Source organism: Pungitius pungitius, chromosome 3, assembly GCF_949316345.1.
Source record: "Pungitius pungitius chromosome 3, fPunPun2.1, whole genome shotgun sequence".
Lineage (NCBI taxonomy): Eukaryota > Metazoa > Chordata > Actinopteri > Perciformes > Gasterosteidae > Pungitius > Pungitius pungitius.
Window position 1 is genome coordinate 6,563,587 of NC_084902.1, and position 18,010 is coordinate 6,581,596.

The 18,010-nt window shown below is 41.6% G+C and overlaps 1 protein-coding gene across 1 annotated transcript in view; it reads left to right on the forward strand.

Annotated features, from left to right (window-relative positions):
* dync2h1 (dynein cytoplasmic 2 heavy chain 1) overlaps positions 1–18,010 on the forward strand; it is an 83,619-nt gene that overhangs the window by 41,320 nt on the left and 24,289 nt on the right. The window contains exons 73-82 of the mRNA XM_037463853.2: positions 110–244; positions 1,586–1,729; positions 3,263–3,352; positions 5,775–5,840; positions 5,956–6,006; positions 6,084–6,137; positions 6,377–6,508; positions 7,234–7,306; positions 13,365–13,525; positions 14,051–14,176. Coding sequence (XP_037319750.2) covers positions 110–244; positions 1,586–1,729; positions 3,263–3,352; positions 5,775–5,840; positions 5,956–6,006; positions 6,084–6,137; positions 6,377–6,508; positions 7,234–7,306; positions 13,365–13,525; positions 14,051–14,176 — 1,032 coding nt within the window. The remainder of the gene's footprint in view (positions 1–109; positions 245–1,585; positions 1,730–3,262; positions 3,353–5,774; positions 5,841–5,955; positions 6,007–6,083; positions 6,138–6,376; positions 6,509–7,233; positions 7,307–13,364; positions 13,526–14,050; positions 14,177–18,010) is intronic.

The window sequence follows — 18,010 nt, forward strand, 5'->3', positions numbered from 1 at the left end:
TAACAATGGTAATAGCGACTACTCCCTTTCTGCCCCTGTAAAACCCTTTCCTTTTTATTTTTTATGTAATTGTCTCTCTATATACGTCTATTTCTTTTTCCCGTGTCAGACGCTAGCTACATCCCAGGGTAATATCCTTGAAAACAGGGAGCTGATAGACAGTCTGAACCAGACCAAGGCAAGCAGCGCCCTGATCCAGAAGTCACTGTCGGAATCACACCAGCTGCAGGCATCCCTGGACCAGGTACTGTAGCTCAGGGACACACCAACACACAGTCTGAAAATATGCCGGGGAAAACTGTTCGTGGCTTCACCTCACTGCACCACTGTTTAATGGGATGGTTTGGATTATTTGAAGTGGAGTTGTTTGAGGTACTTATCAATATTCAGGGTATTACCTACAGGAGATGGCGGTTGGCAGGTTTCCAGTTTGGAGAGGCGGGCAGGATTACTGACACGGGGGAAAAGCAATGTACTGCTGTGGACGGGGGCCATCAGCAAAATACATTTTGACTTTAAAAAAAACCAAAATCTCTTCCCCACTTTAGCTTTCCGTTAGATAGCCGAAAGAGAAACTTATATGTGCTCTTTTCAAAGCCACAGCCATTGTGAAATATAATATATATATATTGAAAAGAGCCCATACACGTCATACGTTTCACTTTCAATTCAGGTCCGCGACGGAAATAATTGTTAATATACCACACACTCAAAAGGATTCTGATTGGTATGAAATACTGCCGCTGCCCCCGTCCAAAGCAGCACATTCATCTGCTCCTATGCTGGCCGGTTTCTCTGTATCGGGGTGTGTAGGAATACACCATGGATTATTACCCCATTCAAATCCACTTCAAATTACCCCAATTTACCTGTTTTTTTAAAAAGATTATTTGGTCATAGAAAAGTGATAAGGGAAACACTACAGTGTTCTTAACAAAGCCCTTCACAAAAACAGTTATTTTTCTTCTATCTCACTGATGATGGAAATGTGGACGGCCAGAGACGGAGAGCAAGCACACGTGATGAGATAGACTAGGAATAGGGAGGCATTGAAGTGCGGAGATAACGACTGTCGGAGATTCACACAGAATGTAAAATGGCATTTCATTCCCAGTCTGCAAATGCAGGATGACTCCCCTTTTGTATAATTTCCTCAAGCAATCCTGATACTATGCACAGTTATCAAGTATTTGGGCCAAAGCATTTTAGCTCACTTGAGTGGTCTACGGATAAACAAGCTCACAGCTGCATTTTGTGAAAAAAGACTGGATTTCATAGTTGCACAAGCAAGGAGCCACTGTAGATTCATTACAAAATCCTCCTGTAGGGCGCAGTGTTACACCGGAACTGTTTAGCAATTTCCCTCTGTTGTTGTTATTTATTTATCTTAAATTAAACTCTTTCTCTCTCACACCTCCTGTCTCAGCATACATTGTGTTGTCTTCTGGTTCCCTCTCCAGCCGTATACGTTTCTATGATCCCTCCATTGGTGGTGTCTTTGTAACTCTGGACTTGCTGTGCCCCTTTCTCTCTCTCTCTCTCTCTCTCTCCTCTTTTTCACACCTCCCTTCTTTTTTTATTGCAGGAGCGGGATGCCTACCTGCCGCTTGCAGAGAGTGCCAGCAAGATGTATTTTGTCATCACAGACCTGTCGAAGATCAACAACATGTACCGCTTCAGCCTTGCGTCTTTTCTGCGCCTCTTCCAAAGGGCTCTTCAAGCCAAGAAGGTGATTGGTTGACTCAACTTGTATAATGCGTCCATTTTCAGCAAGCACAACAGTAACCTTTAATGCAAAATATTCATGTAGCTAGACTAATGAACACATAATTAAAATGATAAACAAAAACACCCACACACAATGGAGCTTGTGTGAGACCCGGTTTCACGGCATTAGAAGTTGTTTATTGGTATTGAAAGTCAAACTCTAATCTTTAACACTTAAAATAACAAGGCTACGCTCCCTTAAATTTGATTCAAGCTTGAACAGTATATTCAATCACAGCTCAACTCATGGCTTAACTCATGGGGTCAGTAATTCCCCCCCCCAAAAAAATATAGACATTATCCTCTTTGTAAAATTGGTACATATGAATGCAGGCAGTTCATATATGATGTTTGAGATCATTTTAGTGTAATTTATTTTTGACAAACTGAATTTAACTCGATTTTACTTTCTAGATGCTATTTCCTTTCACCTCAGCGTGATTTATTTCTTCTTCTCTTTTTTGTTTTCAGTGAGTTTATCTCAGTCTAACCTGTGCAGCTGGAGAGCATCATAGACTATCTATCACACTGCTGTTTTCCATCTGAGCCCTAAACACTCTCTGATAACCAGAGTGTACACACACACACACTCACCTACACACACACACACTCGCACACAGACATTGGGGTTGAGAGATTGAGCACTAATTCCTCAAATCCTGTGTGGGTTGTTAGAGCCAGTGCTGTCATCCAAGAATGTCACCAGGCAGCAGGTTGTCACCGCTGTTACGTTTGCATATGTGTGTGTCTGTGACTGCGTGTTTGTGTGTGTGTACATGCAGGGAAGCTCGTGGACACATTCAGTGAGTGCGGTCAGAATATTTTATTTATAGTTGAAATATGTAACAAGAGTCTGATTTGCTATTTAAACTTCTCACGTCCGTCATAACACACTCAAAAGTCCTCCTTCAAGTTCATACGCACAAACTATACACACAAAGAGCCAACTTGCACTCACTAAACAGGGTTTTACATGAAATAACTCCTTGCAGTAAACCTCAAACACAGAAGAACAGAGGAAAATAAATGCTGGACTGCAAATACGAGACGAGAGAAATCCATCTGGAGATTCTCTTTCTTGTCAGCATATTCCTGCATTTCTCTGGCAATTTCCGCCTGCGTTTGATTCTCGTGGTCCTAAGCTTTTGTTTCATTATCGATCTTCTTTCCCTCTGTTCTGACCTTTTTGCCTTTTGGGATGTTTTGTATTCCGTACATTATCTGACGGTATTACTGCTGTCCCACTCGTTCCTAAAAGACTCTTAAAGAGGATCACCAATTCCCACCAACACCCGGGGGGGGTGGGGGGGGGGCTTCAAGCCTGATCTCTCTTTGTGTCAGAGAAAAATAATGAAATGAGACATGTTAACTGTGTGCCTTTTTGTTTCTGTGGCTTATGTGACATTATACTCATCGAACCGCATCTCAGCAGTTTAACCTCTCCCTCCCTTTGTCCATGTATACATGCGTTTGTGTATGTGTGTGTGCATTTCAGGAGGCAGATAATACTGAAGCCAGGATTGCTGCTTTGGAGGCCAGCTTAAAGAATATGGTGTACGAGTATGTCTGCCGGTCGCTTTTCAAGGTAATACACACACTTATGTACAGAAATAAAACAACATATGGTTTGGATCATCTCTAACCTAAAATGTGATGTAAGATGAGGTAGGATCAGATGCTCCTGCCTTAGTTCCCTTAATCTCATTAATATCCAAATATGTTATGTGTTGCCTTTTAGCCAATCAGAATTCTTTTAGCAGGTTCACTAATAACAGGGTTAGTTGTTCTCCTGCTGATGCTATGTTATCTTTGTGGATTCGCAACATAAAGTAGTAGTATAGTTGTATTATTGATTCTTTGGAATGCACAATCAGATAAACACATACCTTTACACACGTACACAGTCAAACCTCTGCAACTAACACAGTAATGAAGTGTCAAATATTGACCAACAGAGTCGTTATATCGATCAGGCAGTAGATGGTAAATGTAATTTCTCTGTCTTTTGTGTGTTACCGGAATGGTATTAAACATTTCATGCGGAGATTGCGGGCGGTTGTTAACTGATTCACGTCTTATACGCTTCACGTCTTATACGCTATATACCCAGCAATTGCACACAGATGCATACACACAAATGTGTAGACAGTCCAGTCATTAGCAGCGCAAACATTGGACTACATTATCAGTGCTCGTGTCAACAGCACCTATCTGTGCTACAAAAGACATAACTTCAAGGGGGGTGGGTTTAAATACAATTATAAGGTGAATAATTAGCAAAAAAGAACACCAATTTAGGGCAAAATAATGGGAGAATAGACTGTTTAGAACAGAAAATCTATATTTGAAAATGTCATAATGTATCCGTCTTTGTTGCAAAACCAGCTAACATATTTTTGGAATATCTGTAATTTACGCTGCCACGGTACGCACTCAGACTTTTCTATATGTGTGAAATTCCACCACAAGCTCATTCAGCTTAATAAGGTATTGATTGAGCATGGCTAGACACGTCAACGTTAAAGAATCCAATCAAATATATAAAACATTTTCAATCATAAAAAATGTATGTGTTTAAACTTGTTTGCTCATGTTATTTTACATATAGAGAGAACATTATATTTTTAAAAGTTTTCCAGGACAAGTGTCCTGATCAACAATATTTGTATTCCTATACTGCTTGGTTTTTCAAAATGATGAATTGCAAGTTTGCCTCAAGAGGGTGTAACAACTCATAATCTAATGCCTGTGGTTAATGTAACAATTAAAAAGCTCATAATGCCCTGCCTATATTTTAAGAAGACCATGAGTACATAATGTTATAACCCTTTAAAGGGATGTTGCTAAATTGGATTTACTTGCATGTGAATGAATCCGGCTTTCCTATCATTCTCTACATAATGATTCCAGTTCTGGATTTAGGGGGCCATGAATGATTTGCCAGGAAACTAATAATAATAATAATAAATTGGATTCATATAGTGCTTTATAGTAGTCTCAAAGACGCTTAAATCGAAGTGAAGTTAATCTGTCCAAACGGTGAATGTAAATGATTGGGACATGGGTCGTCCTTCAATCAGAGGATTGGGCTGCGATCCCTGGTTCTGCTAGTCCATGTCGACGGCCCCTAGAGTAAGACACCCAAAACGTGCCTGTGATGTGTGAATAGTGAGTTAGGGTCCTGATGGGGTAGCTTCCACGGTAGGCTCTCTCATCCGGGTAAAAATGCGTGTGATTGGCTGACCGATGACATGTAGAGTTGAAGAGCTTTCAGTGGTCAGGAGACAAGAACATAGCAATGTCCACTGACCAATGGTCTCTAACGCATGCTCACAAAAAGCATTATGCCTCAAGTGTTCCTTTAGTATTGTTACTAGTAGAATGTAGTTTTAGATGCACTCTAAGGTTGGATGTGAAATACTCCCGGGGATCTAAATCTTCTCTTGACTGTAAGATGCTGGTTCACTTTTGAGTGCTGACTCTGTGGCTATCAGGGTTTAATGCCATCTGGTAATGAATCATCTGAATCATTATTGCGACCGTGTTTGCAGAAAAGGTTTTCCTATATAGACTATAGTCTGCAAAATGTACCTTATTTTTCAGTAATAATGCTCACATCTGGTTGCACTGATTGCAGGTATTGTGAATAGACAAACTGATTACATTAACTCACTCATTTGAAATATTGCCATTTAACCAAACACAACTGTCCACTACATTCTATTATGTATGTGTCAGTTATTTAGTGCTGAAGATGAGATATACATACGTTCAGCAAAGCGTGGCTGTATTCAAAGGGGAACATCATGGGTTTATTGTCTGTTATTGAATTTAGAGAATCAGTAATAATATCCTGTAACTGAAGAGAATTACAATGGGTTTTGTAGCCCGTCCAGGCCACAGAAATACATTATATAGGGCGCATTTTTAAGCAGAGCAGAATATCATGTGATCTTATGTGAGATATTACAGTTTATTGATCTCTCTCCTTTTTGTCCCCGTCGCAGGCTGACCAGCTGATGTTTGCTATGCACTTTGTGAAAGGCATGTACCCTGAACTCTTTCAGGAGAATGTGAGTATATTTATAGATTATAGTATATGTATTTAGTATTGCATAAATAATGTGTTCAGTGACACCTAATTTCAGCCTTGGACCTGCCAAATGTTCACACTGCTCTTTCCTGTAGGAATGGGATGCATTCACTGGATCTATTGTAGGAGAAATGTTTAAGAAAGAGGTAAGAGAGCAGCTTTTTTTGTTGTTGAGAAAAGTTCTATGTCTTGTATTGGAACTAAACCTCTTTTTTCTTGGCAGGACTTCCCTACTTGGATTGATCAGGAGAGGCAAAGTGCAGTGGCCATTTTAAAAGTAACCACAATGAATTACAATCAAACTCATCCTTGAACTTTGTATATAATTAAACCATCAGCTGCAAATGCAATTTATTTATTTATTGTTTGATTTGGTTTCTACTAATAATAGCTTAATTTGACTTGGGTAGAATGCCAGTAAAGCAGTGCCTACTGAGCTTAAGAGCGGATATTTATCGAACATTATTTCTCCACCTGTCTTTCGTCCTTTCAACTTTTGCCATCTCTCTTTCACAGGCTACATTCCCGGCGCTGCACCAGTCCCTGTGTTTGAGTGACTCAGACCTTTGGCTGTCCTTCTCGCGGAGCTCGCAGTGTGAACAGGAAATCCCGTCCTCAATTGCCAAGAAGATTTCTCCCTTCCAGCAGGTCAGCTTTAAATAACAAAAACACTCCTTTCATCAGCCAAATGGAAGATGGTTTAATGATATACAGACTACGTCAAAGGTCTACACTCACAGTTCTGTTCTCCTCCAGGTTTATTTGATTGGTTTTCTGTCAGTCAGCCGATTTTTGCTAAATCTGTATAATTAGTCTGTGGGTCAGGGAAGAGCCGATCATGCTTGAGTGCAGATAATGCCACAATTTATTATTCATATGGGCTCTTTTTTGAAACATAACAAAATGATTTACTTACTATAGTTCAAATGAGACCACAGTACACACACACATTTCTGCTTAAAAAAGATTTCCTGCTTTTTTTACACCGATTTTTTGCCAAATTCCTCTGTGTAGGCTATATTCGATACACCTGCTAACCCTTCAACACATTGTGTATTTCTACCTCATTTTAGGGCAAAAAACATTTCACTGATGTTGATATAAATATTACAAATATGTTTAGCACTTAAGTGAAGTATTTACATTAAACCGTGACAATTGACTTCATAGCATACTTTATTGTGTGTCCTTCAAGAAAAATCACCAAAATGGTCATCTAGAACACTCTGAATTTGATTTTGGTTGTGTGTCGTGATGTCTTGTAATTGGTTTTCTTTTGAAACAAAATATGAAACAATTTAGTTTGACATGAGTGGTAATGACTTTCTGTTTTATAAGGTTTTAATGTTTTCCCCTCCCTCTACCATCTCCAGCTGTTATTGGTTCAGGCAGTCAGACCAGACCGACTACAGAGCGCCATGGCGGCGTTTGCCACCCAGGCCCTTGGTAAGTGTTACGGCTCTCCACTTGTTTTTCTCCATTTTCATCAGTGTTGCCTAAATTGCCTGAAGTTAATCTCAGGGTCGTTCTACTGACGTGGACAAGAATGCACGTCAATTAAATAACTTATCATTCACAATGTCCCACTGAACAGCTACAACAGATAAATCACATTCATTGCCTAATTATGCTGCCCACTTGACACTTAACTGCTCTGCAAATGGTTCTTGTCTTCGTTGATATTTCACAAGGTTTTTCTTCCTGCCATATTTGCTGTCACTTTGCCAGACCTTTATAGCATCATGTGAACAAATTACACACATTTCCTTGTTTCAGTGTTTTCCAGATTTTTAGGCATACAAACTGATCCTCTGCCTTGTACACAGCAAGTTACAATTGACGAGCTTCAGGTTTTGTTCAGATGAATGTTCAGTAAATATTTGCTTTCAGAGTGATTACAAAGACAAAACTACATTCCACTCAAGCAAAGTCTTCCAGAACAAACAGAGCGTTTGTGTTGGATCTCTGAGCCACACTTGTCTACTTCTTAACCATGATGTAACCCCCCCCCCCCCCTACCGATAGACCTCTCATCCCTCCTCTTGATGTATCTTTACTGCACAGAGATGTCACTTACCTTGAGTCAATTCTACATAAACTCACACAAACACATAGCGTCTGTCTCTGTCTGTTCTATTTTCTCATTTTCTCTCTCCAATACTGGCAAACACATACACACACAGTATTAATTGTGCTTAATGAACCCATTTATTCAGTCCAGATAATCCTAATGGTGTATTGTGTGTCTGCTTCTGACTGCAGTATATGGAAGGCTGCTAATTGATGTCAGGTGAAACTGATATGGGGAAGTTAATGTATGTGAATGGAACTCATTTTTAGCTGCGTAACAAAACATGCTAATTAACTCCTGATGGCTTTAGGTTTATAGGTCCTGCTTTTATTAGCCATATAGGATTTCTTTGCAGTGAACAAAAGCATTTACATTTATCTGTCCTGCAATGTTAGTTTGTGTGTGTGTGTGTGTTGGCATGTTTGGCAGTTTTTACGCAGCTTGCCTGTGGCATTAGGCGCTGATACCATAAGTCATTTTCCAGACAAATGAAGCATGCAATAAAAAAAAAAAACATTGTATTTGCAAATGTACTAAATGAAACCATGTGCCAAGACCTCAGCTGACTCTGCAAAGTAAATTCTGGGTTGTCCAATGTTGTGGCCTAAGTATTCATCCGTGGTCATCTCATTGGAAATACAAATCCGTCATATGAATTAAAATTGTTAATATCGGCCTTTGTATCAGCTCCAATAACACAACATTTATGACGTGACTTCAGGTTTCATTTGTGGTAAACAATTTATGTATTTTCAAGACAAGAACACACTATTCTCTGGTCCTGCATCTGCTTTTGTCAGTAAAAATTATACCAACTACACGCATGCATTTTAAAAAGCCTTTCTGGGTGTGTTAACCTTGGGGAAAGTATGTGCTTTGGTTGCAGCATCTTTGTCATATGAATATTCATTAGGAATAAACATTAACTCGAGACCAAACATTCCTTATGTAAATGAGAGAAAACACCCCAAAATAGAATTTACATTTTTCTCTTTCAGTATCTATTGACAGCAAAACCGAATGAGTTAACTATGTCATCAGTTAATAGTGGCCCATCAATATTGATTATTTTTGTTAGCTGTATTCATCTCAAAGGCAGTTTTTCTTAAACATTCAGATTTAGGGACACACTGTTTGTCCCATTAACTTTTTCCACAAAATGATTTACTCTGTTGATCTGCAGGAGATTCATTTTAATAAAATGCCTTCCCCAAGATACTGACATGCTGTGAAACGACCTTTAAAATTAGTTTGAAACTGTGGAATAACTTTATTAGTTACAAGTTAGGAATACATCAATGATCTTACACCTACTGTGTTTCATTCTTCTAAAGGTCCTTGGTCCTTGATACTTGGTTGTAGCAGTTTTCAAACGCCTACTGGAACGTTCAAACTACTGTTATTTTTTTCTATTGCAGGTGTACATGCACTTCATTTTACTTAAAAGGAACCCGTCTAAAGTGAGGATATAATTCGCATCCTTCAGATTTTGACAGCGACGCACTGTTTACTGCACCAATAAGGCCACCTCGACTCAGACTAAAACAGTCCAGTCAGTACGGTGTCAGGTATCGGGTGCTGGTGCAGGTCGAAGAAGGCAGGACTCAAACGCAGGATTCACGTTTACCGAAGGTGCTCTTTATTCACCAAACAAAATCAAACCGAAGCCAAAGAACGGACGTGCACAAACCAGGACTGACATGGACAATGACGCGACAAAGGACAACTGGCACACAGGGCTTAAATACACAAGGGAGGTGCAGGTGATTGGACACAGGTGGAAGCAATCAGGCAATCACAGGACAGGAAGTGAAGTTACCCAGAGACACGAGACACAAGAAAGCTACAAAATAAGACAAGCAGACCCAAACCGTGACATACGGTTTATCTGCATTACTCACACGGAGGCTACAATCAAAGGAAAGAGCCCAGTCACCCCACGTAGAGTCTATTTCTTTCAGTCACTTCATGAACACAATCGATGTTTGGACCTGAGCTTGACTGGCTATCGGAAAGCTTCTCCTTGCTGCTCAGACCCCTCTTTACCACAACGGCCCGATACACCGTTATCTGGCAGTAGACCGCGGCTATCCTCACACTTGGAGTTGTTGACATCTCGACCGCCTTCAACTCGACCGCAAAACCCCGACCGCGTAACCCGACCCCAGTACGCGCCGAAGCCCCCGATGAAGCCAAAATAATCGTATAATATGCAAAGAGCAGAGAAGCAATTCTGCGGTCTTCAAACAGGACAGTCTGCCCCCCCCCCCCAGCTGCCCCTCCAACATCTGTCTATTACAATGACAAATGGCGGGGGACAACCCTGGCAGAGGCCGACACCCACTGGAAGCGTAATTGACTTCTTGCCAAGAATATGGACATAGCTCTCACTCTGGCAATGGGGGGGACGGGATGACTCATAGCAACGGCAATAAAAAAAAAAAAAAAAGTGTGACGGTTGAACTCATGACCTTCACTTTATGAGAGAGACACGCAGCCTTCCCCGCCGACAGCAACAGACCCTTAAATCAATCAAAGGCAAAATTAATAACAATCCAGTCGGCACACTCGGCTGCAACAGTTTATCTGCTCACCAAATTACTCACACAGAGGCTATAATCAGCCCCAGATGCTTTGTGTCTTGACCCAGCACTAAAGCCTCGAAAAAAAGACTGGGAGAGTCGGTGGAAGGGAACACAAGACCATATCTAAAATAAAATAAAATAAATGCAGTGTATTGGGTAGTCGGTCTGTGTAGTCAGTGCAGTGAAAGTGTGGTGTACGTCAGAGAATACGAGGAAAACCAACAAAGATGAGATGAAAGTGAATGCTCATATTATCATCCTCATATTGATGCTAGATGTTTAAGTCAAGGGATCGCCAAAGCTACTGATATTAATCCCCTGGCAACCACAAATGTTTCTATCAAATATCAAGGCAAACCGTGCAGGGTTGCCATGCCGCCCGTGTGGTTAAAAACAGCTTCTTTTTTTTTTATCTGTTTTTACACTGCTTTTGACAGCAGTAGTGGAATCCTTATACCATTCCCCTTTTATTTAAACTAAACACTCTAGAATTGTTTCACAAGTAGTTTCAATATGACGTTCAAAAGAACCATAGCAGAAAAAAAAAAAAGTTGGTAACAGAAGTGTATGGACGGGAGAAGATAGAGAAAAAAGAGAGGGCGAGAGGGAGCACTTTGATGATCGTACTCCGACTGCCTTGCTTCCCACTGATAGCAAAAGCGCTATTGACTGAAACTAAGTGTCAGCTGTTGTGCAGCTGCTCCATAGTTCTAATAATAACCCTGGCTCATTGAGAGCCACACTCCAGCCTCTCTCTCTGTGTGTGTGTGTGTGTGTGTGTGTGTGTGTGTGTGTGTGTGTGCCTATCTGTGTTTATGGGTTTCCATCTTTTGAAGGTGATTTTATATTTGCACCACATTGACTGAGCAAAAACTTCCTACACTCATTCTGTGTGGTTTTCATTGTCCCGTAATTCCGGCCCGTTGTGTTGCTGAAACTCACAAGGTTCAGATCACAAGGCTGTGACTGTGTGAGAGCCTTTGTCCAATATTGGAGAAGTAAATTAGTACACGTCTGTCTTTCTATTTGAGCTATACTCCAAAAGCACACGTGTCACTATTTTGTATCTTTTTTGTTTGCGGTCTGTCTGCGGTCAGTTCAAGTAGAACACACACACACAAAAACAAAAAACACCCTGACAGCATCTTGATAAAGAGATCATTCTTAAACTCCTTGAACGCCAAGGGAACCCATTGATCGAAGGTGGATGTGCACGGCGTCGGGGACAGTGTGTGTGTCTGAACGACAGAGTGGGAAAAGAGAGAGAAAGAGAGACACACACAGATTTATAAAAAAACAACAGGACAGAAGATGATTTTGTGTGTATGTGTTTTTGGCAGTAAATCAGTATGCTAATGAGGCATGGTCTGTAATCCTCTTACTGCTAATCTGACTCAATCCCTCCAGTCCAGGCCTGGGCACTGCTCACACACACAAGCATGCCTGGGTGAACACACACACACACACACACACACACACTTGTGTTCCTTCACTGGAATGCTCTCATTACTTTTCAAAAATACCAACCCTTTTTCACATCTACGTAAAAAGCATCTCTGGGTGTCTTCCAGTAAGTTTTTCTTCCAGTTGTTTTTTCGTATATATCAACCAGCTAAGAAGAAAACCTTTTTTGTTTTAACCATCAATATGCAGAGCCGTACCAAGTGTCCTCTTCTGTTCTACCAAGTGTCCTCTCATTAATTCTTAGCCTGTCAGTGTTTCTTCCTTTAATCAGTGTTCAACCATAGGGAGGCTCCTCTTTGCACTGATTGTGGGTCATAAACTCCAAGGTGAAACTTTGCTGTTCACAGACACAGGATTCTGCTTTGCAGCAGGAATGCTGATTATCTGCCCATGTCAAAGGTACTCGTGTCGCTGTTTGTACACACGTTCTGTATATGCAACCTTTTGGTAATAAGACATCCCGAGCCATGTGGTTGGATGACTTTTTCTTTGAGTTGCCATGGGGATGCAGCAAAAGGTCGCTCTGGGATGTTCTCAACCGAGACCTTGTGCGCGTGCCTGCAGATTTAGTTTGGCAGCAGACACCCAGAAGAGTTTTCAGGCCCGGGACAGTCGTCGCGACCCAAAAAGCTGTGTGTGTGTGTGTGTGTGTGTGTGTCTGAAAGTGATAGCTGCTGATACACGTGTGAATAACGTCACAGAGGAATCTCTAACAAAGCCGCTCACACTGTGTGAGCTTGTGTTGCAGGTTTGTGTGTCACCATTAACTCGTATCTGGTATATCACTCCCTGTGTTACACCAGGATTAGAGCCTAGTGCTCAGTGAGAAAACACACGCATGCACTCAGGAACAAAGAGCCTAGTTTCTCTACACCAGGGGGCTGACAAGGTATTCATCTGCTATGTGTGGTGAATACTGCTGCATACCTAGCACTCAGTATGCACAGCACAATGCGCGCCTAATCTCTCTCACTCGCTCTCTTCCTCTTGTGCCCTCTCAGTTGTTGCTCATCAACGGCGCCCTTCTGCTCTCCCTCTCCTTCCTCTAGTTTTTTAATCTTTTTTTTTTTCTCAACCTCTCCTCCCTGTCATTCCCCTTTAGGCAATGTCTGCCCCTCCCTGTTCATGCCCTCCCGCTATCTCTCTGTCATTTCTTTCTACGCCATCTCCCCTCAGTTTACGGCCCTTTGCCGCTACATACCGTCACTTACAGCGACTTCTTGTTTCCCACTGTTTTGGGGCCTTTTGCCCTTCCCTTCTGCAGTACTTCCACTCACTCTGACTTTGAGAAACACATCAACTTCAAATGCAATGTTGGAACACAGATCAGTCATTCCCACACACACTCCCTTCTTTTTCCAACTCCCCGTACTCTTCTCTGCAGGTATGAAAGAGCTCTCACCCCCTCCTCTGAACCTGCGGCGTCTCTACACTGAGACACTGGAATGGGAGCCTGTTTTGATCATCATCTCGCCGGGGGCAGACCCCTCCCAGGAACTAGCCGAACTAGCAGCAGAAACTACCGGCAGGGACAACTATTACGAGGTAACGACGAACACAATTAAATAGTATTGGTCATGGCATGTAACCAATGCAAGGAAAATGTCTCCAATAGAATACAAAGATCAGTTTTAAATGTAAATTCTGAAAAAGGAGACGACTTGTTGAATGTTGTATTGAAACGCAGTTTTGAAGCATAGCTCTTGCTGGGGATCTGCAAGTGGAGTTCATCAATCGCTTTATCATTCAAAACACCTTTAGAACACTGTGCCTGCACTTGGCATCCTTTAATATATTGTTAGTACACCTCCTCAAAAACATTGGCTGGTATTGATTAGCCCGACATGTGTCTTAAATACCGATTGAGTTGTAATTTTTTTAATTACTTTAATAGATATTATTTACAACTTAAGTAATATTTTCTGTTTTGGTCTATGTGTGATCTATGTTTTTCTTTTTAAGTAGGCAACTCTCCTCTCACACGTTATAAAATGATCTGTCACTTTCCGATGGAGAATAGAAATTTGCATCCCACTGGCTCTCCTCCTTCCTCCCAACCTGTCTGCCTAGATCTCCATGGGTCAGGGACAGGCCGATGTAGCCTTAGCCACACTCAGAGAAGCTTCCCAGAATGGAAACTGGCTTTGCCTGAAAAACCTTCACCTTGTCACTACATGGCTACCGCTGCTGGAAAAAGTAGGTAATCTGTTTGTGTGTGTGTGTGTGTGTGGGTGTGTGTATGGTCTGTGTGTGGTGAGATTTTCTGTACCGGCGGATGCTGGAATGTGTGTGTTATTTCTTGTTTCATCCTGCTTCTCAGTGTTTATCTAGGATATCACAACACTGCTACACACACACACACACACAGGAAAACAACAACGCATTCTGGTGGCTGCCCAGATTTCTTTATCTAAAATTACCTTCTGTCCTTTGCCTGCACGTACACACAATTATCTTTTTCACCTGTCAGCCCATATTAGACTCTGTTGTGTGTTATGTTGTTTCCAATGCGTGTTGTTTATTTGTTGGTCTCTGCGCACATGTGCATTCATGTGTGTGCGTATCTCTATGTTTCATCTATAGGGCCCTTGTAGCTGGTCTATTTATCGTATATGTGTTAATGTACTTCACATTACGGTTGTAGGGTTAATTTGTGTCAATGTTGTTGTGATTATTTGTATTTATTCCTGGGGTTCTTTTTACTGCTGTGTCACTGTGGTAGGTCACTTCTCACTTAGAGGCACAGTTGTTGGCAGTGATTGGCCTGTGTGTGTGTGTGTGTGTGTGTGTGCGAGTGAGTATGCGTGTGTATGTGCATGTTTTTTTTGTGTGTGTGTGTGTTTAGGTGCGCCTGTGTTCTACAGGGTTGGCCTGAGATCCCTCCATTCCAGTTGTGACTTAAACCTTAACTTGTTACGGATATCCTCCTCTGCTTTTATCCCTCTCTCTGCTTACTTTTCTCTCTTCTCTCATTATGTCATTTTTCTTCTGATTATTGCAATTTGATTCCACCTTTACTATCAGTTCTTCTTAACACTAACAGTTTTTTTTTCCTTACATTGTTTAAACCTCCTTCTGTCCTTTCCCGTTTCTCATTGTTTCATCGGCCCAACCTTCGATGAGGTTGACGTCTTAGCATAGAGCTTGAAACTGACTCAACAAGGGGAACAAGCGAAGCGCGGAGCACAGGAAAGGGAGAGTGAAGACACAGTAAATGTAAAAGGAGGGAAATAAGTAAAGATGAACTGAGCCTCAGCAGGCAGGTGGAGATTGTTTTACTATCTGCCTTTGTTTCTTTAGCTGGGTCCGTCTGCTGAGTCTCAAGTGTAGTTTCAAAATGTTCCAACTGTTCCGTCTGCACTATCCTCCTTCACAAAACCGGTTGGTCAGTCAGCGAGAGGAGAAAGAGGGAAGACAGAAAGCAAAGGAGAGCGGTCAGTGTTCATAATTGAAGATGGCAGTGCAGATGTCTTCTCATCCCTGTCCACTCAAATTCTTCCACTTGCGTGATTTTATGTTTCTCATTTTTCACATCACTCCCTCCACAAGGGATAGATGACTCTAAATGTGTCTCTCCCTGCCAATCAGGCCCATCTAAAACAATTACAGGTGTATTTACTGTAGAGTTTTTTTGTTTATATACACAACATATTGTCCCTCATATTATATCTATTGTGATTTATTTAATAGTATTCATCAAATCATTAATAATAGTATTCATCAAATCATTGTGGTAGTATTCTATCAGGAGTTACCTTTTAGGTCTAAAAAGTTTGACACCGCTCGTGCCTCTTATTACTCCATTATCAAATTTGGTTTTTACTTTTACTTTTACATTACATGTAATTTAGCTGACGCTTTTATCCAAATCCAATCCCACGCGTCACATTTTGCCTGGGGAGCAATTAGGGGTCAAGTGTCTTGCTCAGGGACACTTTGACAAGGCCCATGGGGCAGCCGGGATTTGAACCGCCAACCTTGCGCCACCATTTCTCCACCAAGCTTCTCAAACCCATGGACAATATCTCCACCTCATTCACCACCAGCAAATGCAACTCATTCTTCCCAATCACTGAAACGGACCTCTCCGCTCCTCCACAGACCTCCACCTGTGCCCTTGACCCCCTCTTCCTCAGTCAAGGCCTGCCTCCCCTCACTCTCCTCTCTAATCACTAACATTATCAACTCCTCACTGTCCTCTGGTTTCATTTCCCCCCCCTCACTCACGCACGCTGCTGTCACCCCCGTGCTGAAAAACCCTTGTCTCGACCCCGACATTCCCAACAACCACCGACCAATCTCCAACCTCCCCTACCTGTCCATAGTCAACTCAAGTCCCACCTCAATGTCCTTCAAACCCTTCCATTCTGGCTTCTGCTCAAAACACAGCTGCTGCACCTCCCCTCTGGAATGCCCCCCCCCCCCCATCGAAATCAGCCAGGCCCCCACCGTATCATCATTCAAACAAGCCCTCAAATCAAATGCTAGCCCCTACATGACACATTCTCCAGTATTCTCCAGTTCTATTTTTTAAATTTGTTTTATTTTTATTTTTTTATCTTTTGTTTTTATCTGTCTTTCTCTTATGTGTATGTTTCCCTTACATTTTTATTTTGTTTACATTGTAATGCATCTTTGGGTACCCAGAAAAGCTCTAAAAAAACAAATGTATTATTATTATTATTATCCCACTGTGTCTGTGTTTTACACGCGATACATGTCTGAACAATAGAACAACAAAAAATGATGCCCATGTGCAAACATCCCTATGTGTCTCTCTTTTATCTTCACTCAATAATTTGCTCCATTGGAATTCTGTTGACGACACAAACGGATACACACGAGAAGACACACACATGTGTATATACACACTCAATGGGAGACAGCAGGGTTTTCTTCGAGGGAGTTCCTTCTGTGACCATTTGTGCTTCCAAAAGAACTAATTTGCTTCCAAATGATGCAGAAAGACATTGATTACAATCCTGTGTGTGTGTGCGTGTGTGCGTGTGCGTGTGCGTGTGTGTGTGTGTGTGTGTGTGTGTGTGCGTGTGTGTGTGCGTGCGTGCGTGCGTGCGTGTGTGTGTGTGTGTGTGTGTGTGTGTGTGTGTACTTTCATGTGAATACCCAATCAGATGACACTAGACCCTGAGGTGCCAGTGTGCTATTTATAAACACAAGTCACAAGTCTTTGAGTAAGATAGAAGGAGAGGGGGAAGGAATTTAAGGGGAGAAGTGAGAGAAAGAAAGCTGGAAATTGAATAAAGAGACAGGGAGGGAGAGAAAAATAAATTTATGGACGTTAAGGTGGATGTTTTGTAGTGGAGATGGAGCTTATGGGACCGCACGGTATGAAACTGGTTGAATAAATGAATATATCCATGTACCATAACTATGATAAACATATCAACAACAGGGGAAAAAACATTGTGCCATAAGTAGCCTGATGCAGTTTCTGAACAATGTGTGCAACCAAAAGCTCAATTCCTTCCTAGTTGTTCAAATTGATGAGAAAATATTCTCATTTAAAATACAACAGGTATGTATTCATGTGGGAAAAAAATATCTCCACAAGTAGCCCGGTCTCATATTACTCTCCTGAGGTAATATTGTAGCGATCGGAGCGGCGGATCGAGTTGGGCGGCGCTGGTGGGCGCATTGCATGATGGGACAATCCTTAGATGCATTTCTGTTATGTTGATGTTCTGGTGTTTAAGATTATGTGTGTTTTCTAGGGTCTGTTATGTTGTGCTCAAATGTTACTGTTTAATGTTTTAATTAAATGTTTGATGTTTTGTTACAGTTTAATGTGTAGGAGTGTGGGCACCATGACCCAACTTGGTATGGCTGTGGGTGAAGTTCTTAGTCCGACGCCTTAATAAAGTGTCTATTTCCTGGGGTCGTGCGGTGTATGAAACACAGGAAGGGCAGCAAAATTAATACCAGTCTCCTGTCTCGTTCATCTGGCCAAGCTCGCCACATTGGTGTCAGAAGTGGGATATAGCTACTAGAATGCAGATGGAGATGGAGATT